Source organism: Neophocaena asiaeorientalis, unplaced genomic scaffold (assembly GCF_003031525.2).
Source record: "Neophocaena asiaeorientalis asiaeorientalis breed wild unplaced genomic scaffold, Neophocaena_asiaeorientalis_V1.1 scaffold4, whole genome shotgun sequence".
NCBI classification, from domain to species: Eukaryota; Metazoa; Chordata; class Mammalia; order Artiodactyla; family Phocoenidae; genus Neophocaena; species Neophocaena asiaeorientalis.
In genome coordinates this window covers 2,094,530-2,116,066 of record NW_020173682.1, presented here as the reverse complement: position 1 = coordinate 2,116,066, position 21,537 = coordinate 2,094,530, and the positions used below count along the sequence as shown (strand labels likewise).

General features: G+C 42.5%; 1 protein-coding gene across 1 annotated transcript in view; it reads left to right on the top strand.

Annotated features, from left to right (window-relative positions):
• ST8SIA6 (ST8 alpha-N-acetyl-neuraminide alpha-2,8-sialyltransferase 6) overlaps nt 1-21,537 on the top strand; it is a 166,391-nt gene that overhangs the window by 92,590 nt on the left and 52,264 nt on the right. The window contains exon 4 of the mRNA XM_024750074.1: nt 1,790-1,879. Coding sequence (XP_024605842.1) covers nt 1,790-1,879 — 90 coding nt within the window. The remainder of the gene's footprint in view (nt 1-1,789; nt 1,880-21,537) is intronic.

The following is a 21,537-nucleotide window of genomic DNA, read 5'->3' as shown; positions in this document are numbered from 1 at the left end:
TCCTGATCGCCTCTTTCTCTGGGCACAGAGTATGATGGCCCTTTTCTGACAACCACTGTGCAGTCAGGTCGGGCATGCAGCTAGTTCTGGCCAGGCTGAAGCATCCGGATACAGAGTAAGACCTTCCAGCACTTTCTTCTCCTGCCACAGAGATTATGGAAGTGGGTTGTTGAAAGGAAGGTGCCCCCAAGGGCACAGTACGCAGTATTCCTAGGTCGCAGGGAGCACGGCCACCCTAGAGAGCTACCCAGTGTCTAGTGGGCATTTCATGAGTAAGAAACAGACCTTTGTGATGCAAAGCAACTGCCATTGGGGGATGTCTGTGAGCACATCATAGTCTGTTCCATCCTGGCTGGCAAAGCAAGTTGCCGTCCTCTCTCTCCTGGAGCCCTGCAGAAGCCTTCTAACTTTCCCACCTTTTCTGTAGTCCTGCTTCCTCTCGTTTCATTTCTCAGTCAACTACTTAAAACACACCTGAGGCCAGGCCCATCCATCACTCCCCGCCCCTAACCTATTGCTCCCTGTGTCCTTAGGGTCCATTCTAAACCTGGTTCACCAGGCCTGTGTGCTCTGGCCCTTACTTACTGCTCCAGACACCCTGTAGCCTTTCAGCCTTGAGCCCCACCGGCCTCCTTTCAGCTCCTCACACATTCTGGGGCCTTTGCACATGCTTTCCCCTCTATCTGGAATGTTCCCCCCTCTTCCCAAAGTAACGCCCTTGGATTACCCTGGGGATCTGCACCCAAATGACACTTTCTCAGAGGCCCCCCGCCCCCAGGATGCAGGCAGCTCCCCAGTACACTCCTCCATGGCAGCCACTGCGGTCTTCAGGATCCTAATAACCACAGATCAGAATTCGGTATTCATTCCTGTGGTGGTTTGTTTGATATGCATCGTTCTCTTTAACCAGACTGCAGGCTCCACTAGGGAAAGGGACTGTGTGCTGTGTTACCCAGCTCGGTGTCCTGAGTCTCCTGTGCCTGGCTCCCAGCACATGTTAGATCCTCAGCAGATACCTTCAGGACGATTGATGCACTCCCAGGAAGCTGGAGTTGTGTGCATGTTTTCCGAGTGTAGGGAAAGTGGTGGTTGATATATTTTTGAGCATTTCCTGTGGTAGGCCTCGTACCAGGTGCTTTTCATTGTTCCCTCTATCGTGTATATATCACGACAATAGCACCATGGGGTAAGGACTGGAGATGCAGAAGCAGAGGCCTCAATCAGTTCAGTAGCACACGTGTCCGCAAGCCTCCTTAGGCAGCCCGACCCGTGACCTTAACTCGCTTTGTGATTTGGTTTTGTTCCAACTCCAGTTCTTCCAAGTTCTTAAAACAATAGCAACAGACCCTTATATCACAGCTACTTAATAATCAAAGGCCAGATTTATCTTGCCTTCTTTTGGGAGAGCCTTACAGATGTCCTGGGTCTGCATGCTTCCTAGCTGGAGACATCTTTTAGAAATAAAGCCTACTTACACACACGATGATTAAAACTATTCAATAACTCGTTCATTGTACATACTAACCTCAAAGTATGAGAACATGAAAATACAGTCCCCCGTGGAGTGTTCTTTTCTGTTTGACTTTATCATGTCAACTTTCTTTTTTCATTTAGACCCATTGTTGCAGGTGAAAATATCAATTTCCTTTTCCACAGAGAAATCCAATAAAGGGATGAAAATCAGACCTCAATTGGGCCCCGTTTATCAATTCAATCTGCTTTTTGTTAACCGTATCTCATAAGCTCTCCTTTTAAATCAATCTCTTTTTGAATCTCTTTCACAAAACAGCACATATCTGAACGAGAAGTTCCTCCCGCCGACAGAGAGATGCCAAAATCTGCAAGCCGGCTTGGAGACTTTATCTAACAAGACGAGAAAGTAAGTTCTACTCTTTGCATTGAATGTAATTTTTTTTTTTTTAATGGAACTTTATTTATTTATTTATGGCTGCACTGGGTCTTCCTTGCTGTGCGGGCTTTCTTTAGCTGTGGTGAGCGGGGGCTACGGGCTCTAGGCGTGCGGACTTCAGTAGTTGTGGCTTGCGGGCTCTAGAGCACAGGCTCAGTAGTTGTGGCGCACGGGCTTAGCTGCTCTGCGGCATGTGGGATCTTCCCGGACCAGGGCTCGAACCTGTGTCCCCTGCATTGGCAGGCGGATTCTTAACCACTGCGCCACCAGGGAAGCCCTCATTTACTTTTCAAATAGGTGTTTTGTAAGTGTCAAAAAATGTTTCATGGCGTCTTTGAAATCATTTGGAAAATAAGACTTCGCGAGGAAAGCAAATATCAGACAATAACGCATATATGTGGAATCTAGAAAAATGGTGTAGATGATCTTATTTGCAAAGCAGAAATAGAGACACAGTTGTAGAGAACAAATGTATGGATACCAAGGGGGAAGGGGGTGGGGGTGGGAGGAATTGGGAGACTGGGATTGACACATATACACTATTGATTCTTTGTATCAAGTAGACAACTGATGGGAACATACTGTAGAGCACAGGGAACGCTACCTAATGCACTGTGGTGACCTAAATGGGAGGGAAGTCCAAACGGGAGGGGATATCTGTATGTGTCTGGCTGATTCATTTTGTTGTACAGTGGAGGCCAACACAACAGTGTAAAGCAACCGTACTCCAATAAATATTTTTAAAAAAGACTTCACATGGAGGCATGACCTTGGGCTTGGAGAAGCTCCGTTGGGTGACGGGGTTGGTGAGGGGCTGAACAGTGCAGACCAGGGTCCGACCCTGGCACTGGGGACTCTGCGTATCTGTCCCTGAATCCACGTTCACTAGACACTCCGTGTAGTTTTACCAGCTCAGCTTTTCTAGGCCCTGACTCTTTTTGAGAACCCCATGGCATTCTGGACCCTAGTCTAGAGAAACGCGCACCTGTATCGAGCTGCTTGCAGTCCCATGAAGGTTAACAGGTTGACCCCACGCCCACCCCCGTCCCAGTCCCAGCTGTGGTTCACTTGCAGCTTCCCACACCTGCTGACGATCCTGTATTTCAGAGAGTCTCCAGCACCATCTTCTCCGAACTAGGGAAAAGGAGCTCGAAAAGCTCCGAGCTGCGTGCAAGGAAGAGCTACTCGTGGCCTGAGAGTCCGATGGTAGAGGTGCTGCCGTGGCTGTCCCGGGAAGGGGCAGAGTCTGGAGGTGCGGGGGGATGCGCGTTCGGGCAGGGCCTGGGCTGGCACCTGTAAATCTCCCTGGAAGGGACTCATCAGAGTTGCAGGTCGCTGCGCGCTTGCCTGACCGAGTTAGAAAGTTGTGCAGGGTAAGAAGGAGAGCAGGGTCCTCATGGCAGTCTTGCTCAAGGGAGACCCAGCGGCCTTTCCTTCTCTTTTTCTTCCTAATAATCAGTCTGGCGATCAGTCTTTCTCTCTCTTCTGTCTTCCTCTCCTCCCTCTCTCCCTTCCCTCCCTCTCTCCCTTCCCTCCCTGTCCCTGTCCCTGTCCCTCTCCCTGTCCCTGTCCCTGTCCCTGTCCCTGTCTGGGTTGGGCCGTGCTGGGGATGATGTCCCCTCTCCGGCCACACTGCTGCGATCCTCCCCTCCCCTCCCCCTCTCCCTCTCACACATGCGCGCGCGCGCGCGCGCGCGCACACACACACACACACACACACACACACACATCTCTTCCTCTTTTAATGTTAAAAACAGTTTATGGGAGGAAGCAGTTAACGCTGCCTATAACCCATGTACTTCCATCCCTGGAGGGTGACCCGGGGCGGCGGGGGAGGGAAACTGCAGTAGGCAGCCTGGTCTAATCTCCTTTCAACTAGACCTCGGGTAATAGACTAATAATACTCGCCGGGAGGAAGGGACCGTTGTCCACTGAAATGTCCTAGTAGTCTGTTCCCTGCCTGAGGAATTACTTATATTAAATGGAACCCAGGATCCGTGAGGCACATGGGCTGTCCAGCTCTCTAGGTGTACAGGGAAATGTTTCCTAGTTTAAACGTTCTTGCTGTGTAAGGAACCCAGGGACCTCACTTAGAGACCTCACCTACTCTTCTGGGCCAGAGGTGCACGTCCAGTGCAGGAAGCCAGGACCGAGGAGACCGCCTTGGGCGTCCCAGGTGCCTCTGCTTTGTCTAAGCCTCCCGACAGCCTGGATCCTTGAAGTTAGTGGGGAAAGCCTGCTACCCAGTAAGATTTCTGATTTGAGTGAATCTGACCCACTTCTCTCCCTTCACCACAGTTTGCTCTGTGTTCTACTTTGCCCTTGGAGGCCGACCTACAGGGACTTCATCCATAGGCTCCTGGCTCCTTTGTTAACTGCTTTTCTTTGCATTTGACTCAGAGGAGAGCCCTAGAAATGGATCGGGAAGGGGGAGGAATGAAAAGAAGCTTTTCTCTTGTGATGTTGCTGCAGGCGAATTACATCCTTGACCGATGGAAGGTGTTACATTCTTAATGAAGGTCATGACTTTTGTTAAGTATCTCTCTCTCTCCTTTTTCACTTCATTCCCTCCCCTGGACTCTTCAGCCTAGGGGTGAGCTCTTAATGGTCCCCTGATACTGTATTTGGATTTTCCTACATCCAGCCCAGGACTTTGGGAAAAGTGCCTTCTTTAAGCTTTTCTCAAATGACTCGGTTTGAGCAGGCCACTGTTTTTGCCGGGACCCTGGTTTATGGTAGATGGGCCAGAACTAGCAGTTGCAAACGCTTCTTTTCTTGCACAATAAATACATTGAATTTTGAGGTGGACGTAAAGCAGCTCATGCACTATAGATGGCACTGCACGTCTGTGTTGATCCTATTCGAGCCATTGTTTTGCTTGTTGTTTGCTGGAAGTTTTCCTGAGGGACTCAAATTCCACATGTCTTGCGGCACCACGCCTCATGAGAGTAGAACTTGGAAAAATTGGTCCTTGCTCCCCATTCCCTGCGACAAGCCTGTTGTATCCCTTGCCCGACATGTGAGTCGGTGTGTGAAAGCTTCAGCTGACTCTCTTCACCTCTCTCTCTCTCTGATAGGAACTGTCTTTGTTCCGCAAAGTGGCAAAAGTGCTTAACGTAACCATGACCCATAGCTGTACTTTGGAGCAAAGCGCTTGAGTCAGCGTGGCGGAAAGTTCTTTCATCACGGAAGGTGACGTTGTTTTTCAAGGCAGAGAATCTTACACCCCCTTTATGGGCATCTGCAAACGTGGTTAAATGCAGCACGCGAATGCGATTGCCTGGGCATATGGTCTCACGTTTGCTCTCTCACTTTGTTCCTATTGGTTTGGATTTGGCGCTAAGACCTTTTCTCGGCTGTTCTTCAGAGAGATGCCTTTTCATGACCTGCACAGTTTTCAGCCAGCTCGTGTAATTAGCCTGCACTGTTATTCTGTTCCGCGGCGGTGTAGAGAAAGTAGGCGTGAATTACCCATTGTTATGAAAGTGTTATTTTGCACTCAGGAGACTAATTTGTTCAGTTGTATTGTCTATTGTCCGGGACCGCACGTTCTGCGACCACTGTTGTTACAGACGTACAGGGGACAATCAGGAAAGCCATTCGGTGCGTGGTGATAAAAGGCAATTTCATTTTCTTAGAAATAATGATTTAGCCCTGTTTTTGGTTTTTTTTGTGTTTTTTGGTTTTTTTTTTTGCCTCAGTGCGGCATGTGGGATCTTAGTTCCCCAACCAGGGATCAAAAGGGCGCCCCCTGCAGTGGAAGCGTGGAGTCTTAACCACTGGACCACCAGGGAAGTCCCTAGCTCTGTTTTTTTCATGGTCTGTTAAAGAGTTAGAATTTTCTCTTTCCTCAGCCAATTTGTCCATTTCAGATGCTAAAATAGAGTTTAGGAAGAGGGCACTAGAGTGAGAGGGAATCGGTGCTCTGTCTCCCACTGGTCTTGACTACATTTTTCAATAAAAGGAAGTTAAACAGTTGCCATTGGGAAGACCATCGAGATGGGGTACCTTGTATCACAATTCTTTATTTTCTGTTTAAGACTCTGAGCTCCAAGACCATGAGTTTGTGGTTCTGTCCATGGTGCCTGTCACAGGGCTCAGCACATAGTAGTTGCTCAGTAAGTATTTGTGGGATTAAACTAATGAATAAATAAATAAACCTCTTAGATCCTCAAAGCATTTTCTCTACCATATCTAATTTGTAGCTCTTAAAAAATTATCCGTAAACTTCAACTCATTTTTGAAACCAAACTTCAACTCATTTTTGAAACCTGTCTTTCACTTCTCTGGCTTTGTCTCTTACTTTGAATCTGAAGTTTTCTGGTTTTTTCTATCTCATTCTTTCTCCCTGAATGTTTCTCTGGGTTTCTCCATCCCAAACCCTTTTTTTACCAGGCGTCTCCCAGATAAAATATTATCATGAACTAAAATGCTACCTAGCCGGGGCTTCCCTGGTAGTGCAGTGGTTAAGAATCCACCTGCCAATGCAGGGGACACGGATTCTTGGTCCAGGAAGATCCCACATGCCACAGAGCAACTAAGCCCGTGTGCCACAACTACTGAGCTCACATGCCACAACTACTGAAGCCCACGAGCCACAACTACTGAGCCCACATGCCACAACTACTGAAGCCCATGCGCCTAGAGCCCGTGCTCTGCAACAAGAGAAGCCACCACAATGAGAAGCCCATGCACTGCAATGTAGAGGAGCCCCTGCTCACTGCAACTAGAGAAAGCCCGCGCACGCAGCAACGAAAAGTAGCTCACCGCAACTAGAGAAAGCCTGCGTGCAGTAACGAAGGCCCAATGCCGACACAAATAAATAAATAAATAAATTTATTTATTTTTTAAAAATCTGCAACATACTACCTAGCCATCTTATCACTGCTAGTTTGCCTTTTTCAGTATGGCAAAGATTATTTGTAATCTTTTGTGCTATGTGTATATCATTGTAAAGGGTTGACCGTATGAATATCCAAGTTGTCCATCTTAATTCACATTGTTTCAGACCAATGAGCTGGTTTTTCAAGAGCAGATACTTCAGAGGGGCTGATCCAGGAAATGAACTCATTCCTCCCCATCTTAGGTTTTGCTGCCTCTGTTCCTGTGCCTTTTTCTTCCTGTGTTCCTCTTCCATTTTCCCAGATGATCCTGGATCCCAAGAAAACGTCCATCTATATTTCTTCAGTTTCCACCACCTGGTCAGGGTAGATGAGCTACTCCAACAAAATCTCCCCAAATGCAGTGTCATAACACAGTCTTGTATTCTCTCTCATGCAGCATTCAGTATAGATGTTCCTTCCTGGTCAGGCAACTGTCCTCTGAGTACTGACTCAGGGATTCTGGCTCTTTCTGTCCTATGATGCAGGCATCTTCAACAGGTGACCCCAGGGTTGCTGCTGAGGGAGAGGGTGCTATGGAGAAAGCACACCCAGCTTGGAGGGGACACACATCACTTTCATTCACGTTCCACTGGCTGGAACTAGCCTACCTAGATGTTTCGGGTCATGTGACTGGGCTTGGCCAATAGAACGTGAGTGGAGCTGGTGCGTGCTTGGCGTGGGGGAAGTAGTTTCTGGCTGGGATGCCGCTTACAGCAACAGCTATGCTATGGAAACGGAGCGCCAATCAGTGACGTCAACCAGATATTTCTGCGCCATATGTATTAAATAGCTCTGCCGTTCCCATCATTCTGTTGACTCTAGGCCCTTCAGGTCTTCCTTAAAGATGGAAGGAAACATTTTTCTTAAACAACAGCAATCTCTTATATCTTCTGAACACTTGAGTAGTTTAAATAGTACTTCTAGTGAAAGGAGATATTTAGAGCTCTTAGGCACAGAGTGTAAGCCCCTGCCCTGTAACTTCCTGTGCAATCACCAGGGCATGAAAAAGTTGCTTGTGTTCAAATAGCTTTTCTTGGTAAGATTCAGATTCTCAGAATTAAGGTTTGGAACCCAGGCTTGCATAGGCTGGGTGTGGCTGGAACCATACACTGCTTGGTGAGTGTGTATGTGTGATGAGCTACTTCATGCCGTACCATTTAAAATTACTGAGAACAAGAGCATTTCCTGAAAGGATCATCTTAATGGGGCATCCTAAAGATGTCTGTTCGAAGGCTCTGTTTTGCAGGATGAAAGGCAAAGTGAATTGAAGGCTGGCCCCAAGCATTCTTCCTGTTTATTATCTCAGAGAGCACAGCATGACCTGAATTGCAGCTTGAAAAGAAGTATAAATTATGGCAGATCAGGCTTCAAAAAACCTGACTCTGAACATACCACTTGACAGCCTGTTAACAAAGCAAGTATTCCTAAGTTTTCACTTGTCTGTCAGGAAAGACAGTGTGTGGTCATTTACAAGATTTTCTCTGCATAGTGACGTATGACTTGTTCACCTAGCTTTAAATCTGTGGTGCTTTCTTTGCTTCTTAAAGAGACACCCGCAGTTTTGTCTGTCTTTTCATCTCTGACCCTTTAACTTGCCTTTTGTGGTCAGCTTTTAAGGACTAGCCCTTAAAATCTAGCCCTACTTCCTTTCCTTGGTATTGAGGTCAGAAAGAAGAAGTTAACACAAAACAGCCATTCATACCAACTTGGTATGTTCTTAATATCTTGTGATGTATCTCTTGGTAACCAAAGGAGTGGCTGTGTTTGCTCGTATAAACTTTTAAGTTGGGGCAGGTGAGCTAACATCGAGGCTATGATAGAAGTCTCTGAAAAGTTTTTTTTTTTTTTTGCAGTTGTGTCAAGTCTATCAAAAGGTGGTTTAGCCATCATTCTGTGCCTCAAAGAATACGTAAGAAATCAATCATCCTACAATTTAAGAGCTTGAAGGAATAGTCTCTTAAATTCTTCTAATCTGTGTACTTTTTTATGTGTAAGTTTTGTTTTTCTAAAAAGTCTAATTTCCTCAGTTTAAAGATAAAAGTGGGATTATGCCTTGTTCAGAGTCAGGCAACCAGTTAAAGAAAAGGTGGGAAATAAAATATTTTGTGTGTGGTTGTTGATGCTAGAAGGTAACTGGAGGAATTCCAGTCTGAATTTCTTAGTTAATACGTGGCAAGAGTTGCTTAGTATCGTTTGTTACCATGCTGAAGATTGGAATCGTGAATCATTTGATTATAAGTGTTTGTTGGTGGAAGCAAAACCGACTTTTCCCTCAGAGGAAAACTGAAACACTGACTTTCTCGTTATACTGCAGTCTTGATTATGTATTCACATTAGGCATTCTTTCCAATTTTAGAAGTGGGATGGAGAAGGAGAGCAAATCTGTCATTGATACTTTCACTCACCACTTTGAAATACGTTAAAGGTATCGTTTCTTTACTATTTGTGGTAGCCAGACTTCCAAGGTGGCACCCAATGATCATTTCCTCCTGGTATTTACTTGCTTCTCCCCTGCCTCACTGAATAGGGCTGCCCTGTGTAAACAATACGATATCGCAGAAATAACGATGTGGGATTTCAAGGCCAGGTCATAAAAGGATTTGATAGTTCTGCCTTGCCTGCTGTTGGATTGCTTGCTCTGGGGGAAGCCAGCTGGAATGTCATGGGGACACTGAGAGGTCCACGTGGCAAGGAACTAAGATCTCCCACCAACAGCAGCACCGCCTGTGTCAGTGAAGCTCCTTGGAAGTAGATACTCCAGCCCCGACCAACATCTTGACTTTACATCCTAATGAGCTGCTGGGCCAGAACTGTCCTGCTAAGCTACTCATGAATTCCTGACCTACAGAAACTGTGCAGTAATAGTTGATTGTTGTAAAACAACTAAGCCACTAATTTTGTTCATAATTTTTCACATAACCACGGGTAACTAATTGACTACTCCATTCACAATCTTTATGATATTATATTTTTATCATAATGACAATTATTCTGATTACCAAAATTATCAGCAGTGGTAATAACGACAACCGTTTTTGTGGGCCTACCGTATGCAAGATAATTTAAGTATATCTACAGTCTTCGCAGTATTTCTTCAGAATAGCTTTTGTTATTCTAATTCCACAAGCGGAAGAGATGAAGTCGGAGGGTTAAATGGCTTGCAGAACATCAGACAGTTAGAAAAGGCAGGGCCAGGGCTTGGATGAAATTCTGACTGTTTTATTCTCACTACTGTATGGTTCCAGCCTTAATGAGAACAGAATTACAAGTCACAAGTACAGGAAGAGAAAGGCATTTGACTTTAAAATGCGAAGCTACTTAAAAGCAATCTTCCTCCAACATACCGTATACTTTCCTCACTTTTTGTTACTTATTTTACTTAAACATCCGTAATGTAAATAAACACAGGTAGCTTTACCGTGTACAGCAACCGCTGTACCCCGATTGTAACTCGGGGACCAGTATGGCTTTTCTTGGTAAGATCACGGCGGATGGCTGATTATTGCCATAGTTCAAAACCAATATCTGAAACCTTTGGGTGTTTTTACGTTCTGATCATATATTAATTTTCAATTTCAGAAACACACAGCAACTTCTCTGTGTCCAGCACTATGACAGGCACAGAGACAGTTATTCTCAACCTGGAGGTGTGTATCATATTCGCTGGGAGCTTTTTCAAAGGATGCGTGGTTGAGAATGGGTTGAGAACTCTTGCTTAAGGAACACGATGATCAAGAAATTATTTCTACTCTTTAGCAGCTTGCGGTGTATTAAGAAAGTCAGGGACTTCCCTGGCGGTCCAGTGGTTAAGACGCGGCACTTCCACTGCAGCGACCGCGGGTCTGATCCCCGATCGGGGAACTAAGATCCTGCATGCCACGCAGCGCGGCCGAAAAATAGAAAAGAAAACAAAACCAACGCAACAAAAAAACAAGTCAGATAGTTACAATACTTTAGTTTCTCCTTCTCAGTCTTTGTAGATTCCTCCGCATCTCCCCTCACTTTTGACACTGGAGTGTTCCAGCGCTCAGTCTTCAGACCTCATTTCTTTTCATCCTCAGACCTCAGAGACCTCATTTAGTCTCATGAATTTAAATACCGTCTACATACTGATGATTCCCAAGTTTGTATTTCTGGCCTAGACCTCTTTCCAGGTTTCTATGACCTCTGCCCAGTGATCACCTCCCTGGGGTACTCAGAAGGAATCTTGTGATCCTTATAAATCTCACAGGATCTCCTGGATCCACCCCCCGAACTTTGTACTTCAGTACTGTTCTCCATTTCAGTTAATGGCAAGTCTATTCTTCCAGTGCTCAGATCTAAATGCTTGGAGTTATCCTTGACGCCTTTCTTTTTATCCATCCCATTGTCTGTCATTAAATCTCACTGGCCACCTTGAAGTCATACCCAGAAGCTGATCATTTCTTACTCACTCTATCACTTCCACCCTGGACCACGCCATCTTTATTCCACTCCTGGGTTGTGGCCAACATCTCTAAATTGCTCTTCCGGCTTTCACCCCTGCTCTCCTAGAGACTCTTCTCAATGAAGTAGACAGTGGGAACCTTTCTAAATGTAAGTCAGACCAGGTCACTTTTCTGTTCTAATGTTTTCACATTTCACTCAAAATAAAAGACAAAATTCTTAAAGCAGCCTACTACAAGGTCCTTAGAGCACTTCTCAAGTATACATGTAATATATTTGCCAGCACAAAGGAGCTGTTATGGGTGGGAGCAGAGTTGCATCAGGCTAAGGAAATGACTACAAATGGTAAAGTAATAATTATAACAATGTGTAATTGGGTTTATAACATTAATAGATGTAATACTGTATAACAAAAATTCCACAAAAAGAAGAAAAAGGGGAGAGACTGATGTAAGAGTAATATTTTTATATATTAGAGCAATTAAGCTAGTATAAACTGAAAGCTGATTCTGATAAGATGTGTGTGGTAAACCCTAGAGCAACCACTAAAAATATAGTTAAAGTTATTAAAGATGTCAAAATGCTACATTAGAAAAATTCACTTAAGGCATAGGAAAGCTGTAAAGGAGGAATAGGGGAACAAAAAAATACATGAGACATAAAAAAACAAAAGTAAAATGGCAGAGGTAAATGTAACTGTATCAGTAATAACATTAAATATGAGTGGACTAAACCGTGCAATCAAATGGCAGAGACTGTCAGACTGGATTAAAAAGCATGATCAAACTATGCTATCTACAGAAGATACATTTTTGGATTCAAATACACACACAGATTGCAAGTAAAAGGATTTTTAAATGTGTATCTTGCAAACAGCAACCACAAGAAAGCTTGAGTGGATATATTGATATTAAAATAAATAAACTTTTAAAACAAAAAGTGTTAGTAGAAATAAAGCAGATCCTATCATCATAAAAGGGTCAATCCAGCAGGAAGATATAACAGTTATAAACACATATAATCTAATAACAGAGCACCAAAGTACACAAAGGAAAAACTGACAAAGGGAATAAATAATTCAGCAATAATTGGAGATTTTAAATACTCTATTTTCAGTAGTGGATACACCACCAGACAGAAGATCAACAAGGAAACAGTAGAATTGAACAGCACTATAAACCAGCTAGACTTAACAGACATCTATAGAGTACACCAGCCATCAACAGAATGTACATTCTTCTCAAGTGCACACAAAACATTGTCCAGGGTAAATCGTATGCTAGGTTATAAAACAAACCTCAATAAATTTAAAGACTAGAACTAACACCAAGTATGTTGTGTGACCACATTTTAATGAAATTTAAGGTGAATATTCAGGAAAAATAATTGAGAAACTCACAAATCTGTAGAAATTAAACAACATACTCTTAACTGTGCAGTGGGTCGAAGAAGCAATAGAAAGGGAAACCAGAAAATACTTCGAGATGGATGAAAATGAAGACACAATAGGCCAGCGTTTATGGGATATGCAGGAGGTGATAGCTAAAGTGTACAAGACGTCTTTTTGAGATGGTAAAAATGTTCCAAAATTGACTGTAGTGATGGTTGCACATATCTGCGAATACTCCAAAACCCACTGACTTCTCTGCTTTAAATGGGTGAGCTGTATGGCATACTAATTATACCTCAGTGAAGCTGTTAAAAACTAACAGGTCTGCAGATCTTTTGAGGATTTTATTGTAAGACAGAGTCTGATTCTGTAGGTGTGAGGCAGGGCCCGAGAATCTGCATTTCTAATAATCTTTCTATGTGATGCCAATACTGCCAATCTGAGGTCCACACTTTGAATAGCAAGGCCTCTACCATCAGATTTCCTGTGACCTTTCTGGCCTCATCTCCTGCCACCTTCATGAGTGGATTCCTGAGTGACTCGTGTGTGATTTCCAACCAACCTGACCATCTTGCTGTTCCTCAAACATACCGTGCCTGCCTCTACCTCTGGCCTTCACACTTGTCCTTCTCTTTGCATAGGATGTTCTTCTCATTCCCAAGCCCCGATATGTGTATCGCTTACTTAATCCCTTTCTTCAAGTCTCTGCCCAACTCTTACCTCCCAGGGAGGTCTTCCCTGACCACCCCACTTAGATTGCAGCCCTATTTCACATACTTTCTTTCCCTCTATTCCTGCTTTATTTTTCTTCACAGTACTAAGTACATTATACTTCAACATGATTTTAATTTATGTATCATTTGATGTACAGTTTCGTAGGGCTGCCGTAACAAATTACCGTAGACTAGGTGGCTTAAACAACAAAAATTTATTTACTCACAGTTCTAGAAGTCTAAGACCGAGGTGTCAGCAGGTTTGGTTTCTCTGAAACCAAAACCAAGTCTCTCTCCTTGCCTTCTTGCTGTATGTATGAAGCATACATACATGGTCTTTTCCATATGTATGGTCTTTTCTGTATGTAAGCCAGCCTGCTGGTATCTCTCTGTAAATAAAAACTTCCTTTTCTTATAAGAATACCAGTAGATTGGACTCGGCCCACCCTAATGGTCTCATTTCAATTTAATCCCCTATTTAAAGGCCTTATTTCCAAATGTAGTCATATTCTGAGGTACTGGGGATTAGGGTTTCAACGTATGAGTTTGGGGGAACACAGTTCAACCCATACATTGGGTTTATTGTCCATAATCCCCTATTACAATATAAATTTCATGAGAATGTGGATTTTTTAAAGAAAATTTATTTTGTTCACTATTTTTATTATTGGTCTCTAGAACAGTATCTTGCACGTAACAGATGCCCAGGAAGTACTTACTGAGTAAATACATGAAAACAAAAGGTAAGTGCTATAGAGAGATTTAGTGGATTTAGGGTGGTGCAAAGGACATGGGAGAAAGAGATCAACTCTGCTTATGTGAGTCAGAAGAATTTAAAAGGCAAAAGGTTCATAGCCATTCATATATGGTTTAAAAATCTTACCAGGTGTAATATCCATGCTAGCCTCTTCACTCTTGTAACTCACTCTAACTATATAATGTTACTCTTTAAGAGGTAGAGAAACACTCAATTTATTGGTTCTTTCTGATTCCTTGCAATGTATAGGATCCTAGTTCTAAAAATTGATAGTATAAGATCACTAAACTGTTATTTTCAACTCTGGATGTCATATGTGGAGATTTCTTTCCATAAACTTGAAAAGTGGGTCATCTTTCTTTCATCTTCAGAGATCATACAGCAGTAGTGTTGTGAGGGAGAACACGGGGATCTTCAGTAGCAGCCTCAGTCATTCTTTCCATCCTGGTGATGTGTTTGCATGTTGCAGATATTTGCGAAGGGGATACTTTTTAAAAAATATGTCTTTGTTGGAGTATAATTGCTTTACGGTGTTGTGTTAGTCTCTGCTCTACAGCAGTGTGAATCAGCTATATGTATACATATATCCCCTCCCTCTTGCGTCTCCCTCCCACCCTCCCTATCCCACCCCTCTAGGTGGTCACAAAGCACCGAGCTGATCTCCCTGTGCTACGCGGCTGCTTCCCACTAGGTATCTATTTTACATTTGATAGTGTGTACATGTCCACGCCACTCTCTCACTTCGTCCCAGCTTACCCTTACCCCCTCCCTGTGTCCTCAAGTCCATTTTCTACATCTGTGTCTTTATTCCTGCCCTGCCACTAGGTTCATCAGTACTGTTTTTTGGGGGTTTGTTTTAGATTCCATATATGTGCATTAGCATACAGTATTTGTCTTTCTCTTTCTGACTTACTTCACTCTGTATGATAGACTCTAGGTCCATCGACCTCATTACACGTAACTCAATTTCCTTCCTTTTTATGGCTGAGTAATATTCTATTGTATACATGTACCACATCTTCTTTATCCATTCATCTGTTGATGGACATTTAGGTTGCTTCTTAAAATGATATTTTTTGTTGGACTGTGAGGTACTGCTTGACTTTGGCATTATATCACATTAGTCCAGTGAAGTAAATTGTTACCCCAAAATAATTCTGATAAATAGCACCATGAATAGCTTTCCACTTATGCTATGTATTCCTATTTCATCTTCCAGATCTACTCTCTACCTTTTTCATTCTTGCTGTGTGCTCCAGGAGGCTGATGTCCTTGTGCTACCTTAGTTGGAGTCTCATAACTTTTGGCTTCTGGTTAGGGTCACTTTCTGGAAGTCATTGGTATGAGAGTAAAAAATGGGAAGAGTGAAAGTTTGGGCTATTTATTCCCCTGGATCCCTCTCTGTGGGAGTGGTTTAGGGATGACTTCATCCTCTACCAAAGGCCACCTCTGCAGTCCTGTGACCTTCTTCTACACCTCTAGCTGTAGCTCTTTCTGGCTAGTGTATGGACTTAGGGTGGTAAGAGCTCTCCTCCTCTACCCCTATTGTAGCCTTACTGTGCTTCACCAATCCGTGTAGCCTTTCCTTCACCATGTCCCACCCCTTTGTAAATGGATACCCCTTTCCCTCTTGGTTGGCTAAAGTTAGTCACTGCTTGCAGTATTTCCTAGCACGTGTCTTAAACATACAATTACTGTCCAAACCCCAAAAGTTAATGATCCAGGACAGAGAAAGTGTTCTTTAAAAAAAAAAAAAAATCAATATCTGACTTTTTCAAATGTGGCAATTTGGAGATTTCAGTGGCGCTGTGAGGAAGAACATTGGCATCTTTAGGAATTCATTCCTAAAGCTGTTTTGGAATACTTAACTTGTCTGAGGGACACTAAAAGGTATGCAGAGAATAAAAGTTTGAATCCCTTTCTCCTATGCCAAGTGACGACAATCACAGCATTCTAATTAGAAGTTACCATCACGCAGAGTTAAAAACGATGTAAATAGAATTCTCCTGCTTCTAGTGGTTGAAATGTCAGTATGTCAGTACCATGTGTAGTTCAGTCTGCTTGCTACATATTTCTCTTTTGTAGCTGTCCCACATTCATCAGCCATTCCTTTAGCATTTGTCTTACCTATTGATGTGCTCCTATGTTGGGTGCATAAATATTAACAGTTGTTAAATCTTCTTCTTGAATTTATCCCTTGATCATTATGTAGTGTCCTTCTTTGTCTCTTGTAATAGACTTTATTTTAAAGTCTATTTTCTCTGATATGAGAATTGCTACTCCACCTTTCTTTTGATTCCCATTTGCATGGAATATCTTTTTCCAACCCCTCACTTTCAGTCTGTATGTGTCCCTAGGTCTGAAGTGGGTCTCTTGAAGACAGCATATATTCGGGTCTTGGTTTGGGATCCATTCAGCCAGTCTGTGTCATTTGGTTGAAGCATTTAATCCATTTACATTTAAGGTAATTGTCAGTATGTATGTTCCTATTACCATTTTCTTAATTGTTTTGGTTTTATTTTTGTAGGTCTTTTCCTTCTCTTATGTTTCCTGCCTAGAGAAGTTCCTTTAGCATTTGTTGTAAAGCTGGTTTGGTGATGTTGAACTGTTAGCTTTTGCTTGTCTGTAAAGGTTTTAATTTCTCCATTGAATCTGAATGAGATCCTTGCTGGGTAGAGTAATCTTGGTTGTAGGTTTTTCCCTTTCATCACTTTAAATATGTCCTGCCACTCCCTTCTGGCTTGCAGAGTTTCTACTGAAAGATCAGCTGTTAACCTTATGGGGATTCCCTTGTATGTTATTTGTTGCTTTTCCCTTGCTGTGTTTAATATTTTTTCTTTGTATTTAATTTTTGATAGTTTGATTCATATGTGTCTTGGCGTGTTTCTCCTTGGATTTATCCTGTATGGGATTCTCTGCACTTCCTGACTTGAGTGACTCTTTCCTTTCCCATATTAGGGAAATTTTCAACTATAATCTCTTCAAATATTTTCTCAGATCAGCCATTCCTTTAAAAAGTATTGCCCAGTGGAAATGATTTGCTGTACTTACTGAAAATCTTATACCGCTGTATTGACTTGCAGAATTTATTTCCATGTAGACCTGAGCTCTTCAGGGGTTTTATAGAAACTAATTACAAAAAACTGTTTGATCTACACAGGATACCACTTAGAAGCCTACTGACTTAATATTATTGGGGTGTCTCCACCCATTTCAGTAGACACGGTTTGGCTTTCACCATGAAGAGATGTTATAGGAAACTAAATCAGTACCTCAGCTGTTTACATAGGACTGATAAATGAATATCTTCAAGATAAGGTCTAGGCATCTAATAAGTACCCAATAAATATTTAAAGGTTAAGTTAACTAACCATAAATTGTGCCTTTGGAAAAGTTCTATTTATATCTTAATTGAAATAAAACTAGTCACAGCATGTACGTCTTCATTTCCAAAGAGACGTCTCTAGAAAAACATTTTATTATTATTCTTTATTGAGGTATAGTTGATTTAAAATATTCTGTTAGCTTCAGGTGTACAGTGTAGTGGTTCACAAATTTTAAAGGTTATGTTCCAGTTATAGTTATTATAAAAGAGTGGCTATATTCCCTGCGCTGTACAATATATTTTCATAGCTTATTTATTTTATACACAGTAGTTTGTACCTCTTAATTCTCTACCCCTGTCTTGTCTTTCCCCCTTCCCTCTCCTCACTGGTAGCTACTAGTGTGTTCTCTATAGCTGTGAGTCTGGTTTTTTTTTTTTTTGTTTCTTTTTTGTTTTTTTTAGATTCCACCTGTAAGTGATATCATACAGTATTTGTCTTAGAAAAATATTTTAAATTTTAATATTATATTTACCTAGTATCATTTTTATATGTTATTTATCATCTGTACCTCATTTTGAGTATTATTAATAATGACTGAAATAGATATTATTTATTCTTTTGAAAATAACTTGCTGCATTATTTAGTATGATTTATTATATGTCTTGGTACCGGAAAATACTTCTGATGAGGCTGATTTTCAGTTTCATTATGAAAATAGATGAGATGCAGCATGATATGTTGGAAGGAGAGCCAGACTGTGAATTAAAAGATGTGAGTTGAATTCTTCATTCATCTGCTTACAGTACCACATTGAGCAAGCTGTTTATCTTCTCAGAACTTTTAGTTTTGTCATCCATAAAAATGGGGGTGATATCATAGGGGTGGCTGCCTCTCACAATTTTGGCGTGAAGACCATACTTTGCCATTGAAAACCAACTGTAACTGTAAATTTGCAGAATGTATGATGTGATTTAGAGCATTTTACTCAACAGGAAAATTCTGTAGAGGCATGTTTGTTTCACAAATTGGCCCACACTCGTAGCATCCATGGAATTTTTCCTTCTCTAGCCATGCTTCCACCTTACAAATCGTGATGGTGCTGTGGTAGACTTAATTATCTCAAAAAGCTGGTTGGTGATTTATTGTTCAGTAGAAAAGGACCAGCATATAGGGAAAAAAAACTCTCTTTAATTTTCCTTATTCTTTAGTCTTCCCCTTTATAATACCAGAGGATAATGCTTCATTTCTAGACATAAAAAAAGATTCTTTGAACACAGCCACTCCAGGAAGTAAGTAGCTTGAGTATTGTCTTCTGATTATAAAATGGCCAGGAGTATTTCTCCTTTAAAATATTGATACATATGTCTGCTGTAATGTGTTTGACTTGGTTTTAAGTATCAGGGACTATAAAGTCAAAAGCCCTTCTATGCAGCTAACTTACTAGTAAAATCAGATACATTATGATTGGCGTCTTTCAATATTAATTTACATTGGAGCCAGCTACAATTTATTGGGAGACATACGTCATAAAAACAAAACGTTTTTAAAACTACACATACTTTACAATGAACTTTTATTCTAACTGGCAGTGGGTGATAATTTTAGTGTTCTAGACTAAGCTTGATATAATGGGAAGGATGATTGTCAAAATGACACGAACTCTGCTTTTCAAGTACGCCAAAGTTAAAGTATAATATACATAAGAGTGCTTAAAACCTTTGGAGAAATAAAGTCATCTGTAACTTCCCAAGCTTGTCGTTGCTCCTTGCATCTAATATGATAGCTCTGTTTCACTGAGGCTTAGGACCCCTCTGAATCAGTTTTCTTGATGAGTCAGGTGTGGCAGCAAACTCTTACCTGGCCTTCTTGGCCAGCCTCCATAAGGCTCAAACTGGGGGAAGACTGGAAAGTTCTGAGCCAGTCTCACAGGTTGTGGAACAGGGCTGGAGAAGGATAGGGGCAGTGGTGTGCTTATGTTTAACAACTAGCTTGTGGAGAATGCCGTGACTTGTCACATTTGCTGCTTCCAGTGATGTAAATTGTCCCACCTTGCCTAATTTCAAGCTACCAGTGGTTTAACAACCTGCTCACAACGTTGCTGGACATTTACCAGGCAGTTCTTCCAAGCTTGTATGAGCCAGCTCTAGCACAAAAATGAGAAAGAAAGTATGGAGCTAGGAAGAGAGGTTCCCCACACCCATCCTGCGGCAGCAAAGAGTTGAGAGAAGAGCTTACTCTCAAGTCCAAGAGTTGGCCAAAATGAGATAGGGATTTACTGTGTTTTTTGCTTTTAAAAGTTGCACAGGTTAGATCTCTCACAACATACCCCCTTTCCTCTATTTCCTGTGTGAAATCTCAGCAAATTCTGCATTGATCACGATTGAGGGAGTTCAAAGTCGAAGATGGAGGCAGTCATGGGTTAATCATTGCAAAAAGGGTAAAAGTGGAACCAGATGTGCACACGTACAGACTCATTTTATTTCATGCTAAGAAATTGGGGGGCTTCCCTGGTGGCGCAGTGGTTAAGAATCCGCCTGCCAATGCAGAGGACACGGGTTTGAGCCCTGGTCCAGGAAGATCCCACATGCCACGGAGCAACTAAGACCGTGTGCCACAACTACTGAGCCTGCGCTCTAGAGCCCGTGAGCCACAACTACTGAGCCCACGTGCCACAACTACTGAGCCCGCGTGCCACAACTAGTGAAGCCCGCACGCCAAAAGCCCGTGCTCCTCAACAAGAGAAGCCACCGCAATGAGAAGCCCGCGCACCACAACGAAGAGTAGCCCCCGCTCGCCGCAGCTAGAGGAAGCCCGCACACAGCAACAAAGACCCAACGCAGCCAAAAATAAATAAATTTATTTAAAAAACAAAAAGAAAAGAAAAGAAACTGGGAAAGTAGGAAGGATGAGTTGGGTTAATGGACTGGCTGAAGTGACTGACTAGCTACTGAGCTCTAATCTGAGGCTCTTCAGGCAATATGCTGAAGAAGGGGTAGGCTTTAATATAGGGGTAGGTGAGTTGTGAACAGGTCAAGGGAGTGCAAGTCAGCACTGGGGAATGTTACTGAGTAGAAGCCATAATCTGTGGAGTAAGGAAATATTGCTTTGAACTTACAGTAGTTTATGACCTCATTACATTTTGTATTTATAATTAAATTACTCACGTATTTCCTGGGTTAACAAGAATAAAGAATAATCAGCTTGATCTGGGATTGTGTTAGTCTAGAAATGCTTAGCCATCGAGGTCCTGTGGGGAAAGGCATAGTCTAGAAGGGCAGCCAGTGTGTAAACACGGAATGAAATTCAATGTGAGAAAGGCTATTATAGAAGTATTGGTCTAAGGACTCTGAGAACACATAGGAAGTAGCAACTTCTCAGTTCTTTAAAAAGCATATTCAGGGCTTCCCTGGTGGCGCAGTGGTTGAGAGTCCGCCTGCCGATGCAGGGGACACGGGTTCGTGCCCTGACCCGGGAAGATCCCACATGCTGCGGAGCGGCTAGGCCCGTGAACCATGGCCGCTGGGCCTGCGCGTCCGGAGCCTGTGCTCCGCAACAGGAAAGGCCACAACAGTGAGAGGCCCGCGTACTGCAAAAAAAAAAAAAAAAAAGTCATATTCATTTAAATATACTGTAGATTCAGCGTCACTAGAATTTTGAATTTTAGATATTTGGTCCTCAACAATGGCCGATGTATAATGCTCATTATCGTATTTATATCACCACGGAAAATACAATTTTTTAGCCCAATATGAACATTTTAAAAGTTTTTTAAGGGGTAAATGATGTACAATATACTGTAACTGAAGTGTGCAATGTGAGGAGTCTTGGCATATGTGTGTACCATTACTCCAGTCAGGATTAGGAAGACATCCATCACCCACCAAAGGTTTCTCATGCTTTTTTGTCATCCGTTCCTCTCTACCACTGCTGCCCGTCTTGTGCCAGCCCCCATTTCCAGGCAACTCGTCACGGGCTCTCTGTCACCGTAGGCTAGTTTTTATTTTCTGGAATGGAATCTACGTTGTGTACTCTTTTTTTGTCTATATGTTTCCATCCTTTGTAAGTAGATACTACCATCTGTTCATCCATTCACCTCTTATGGATGTTCACATGGTAGTTATTTGGGGCTGTTA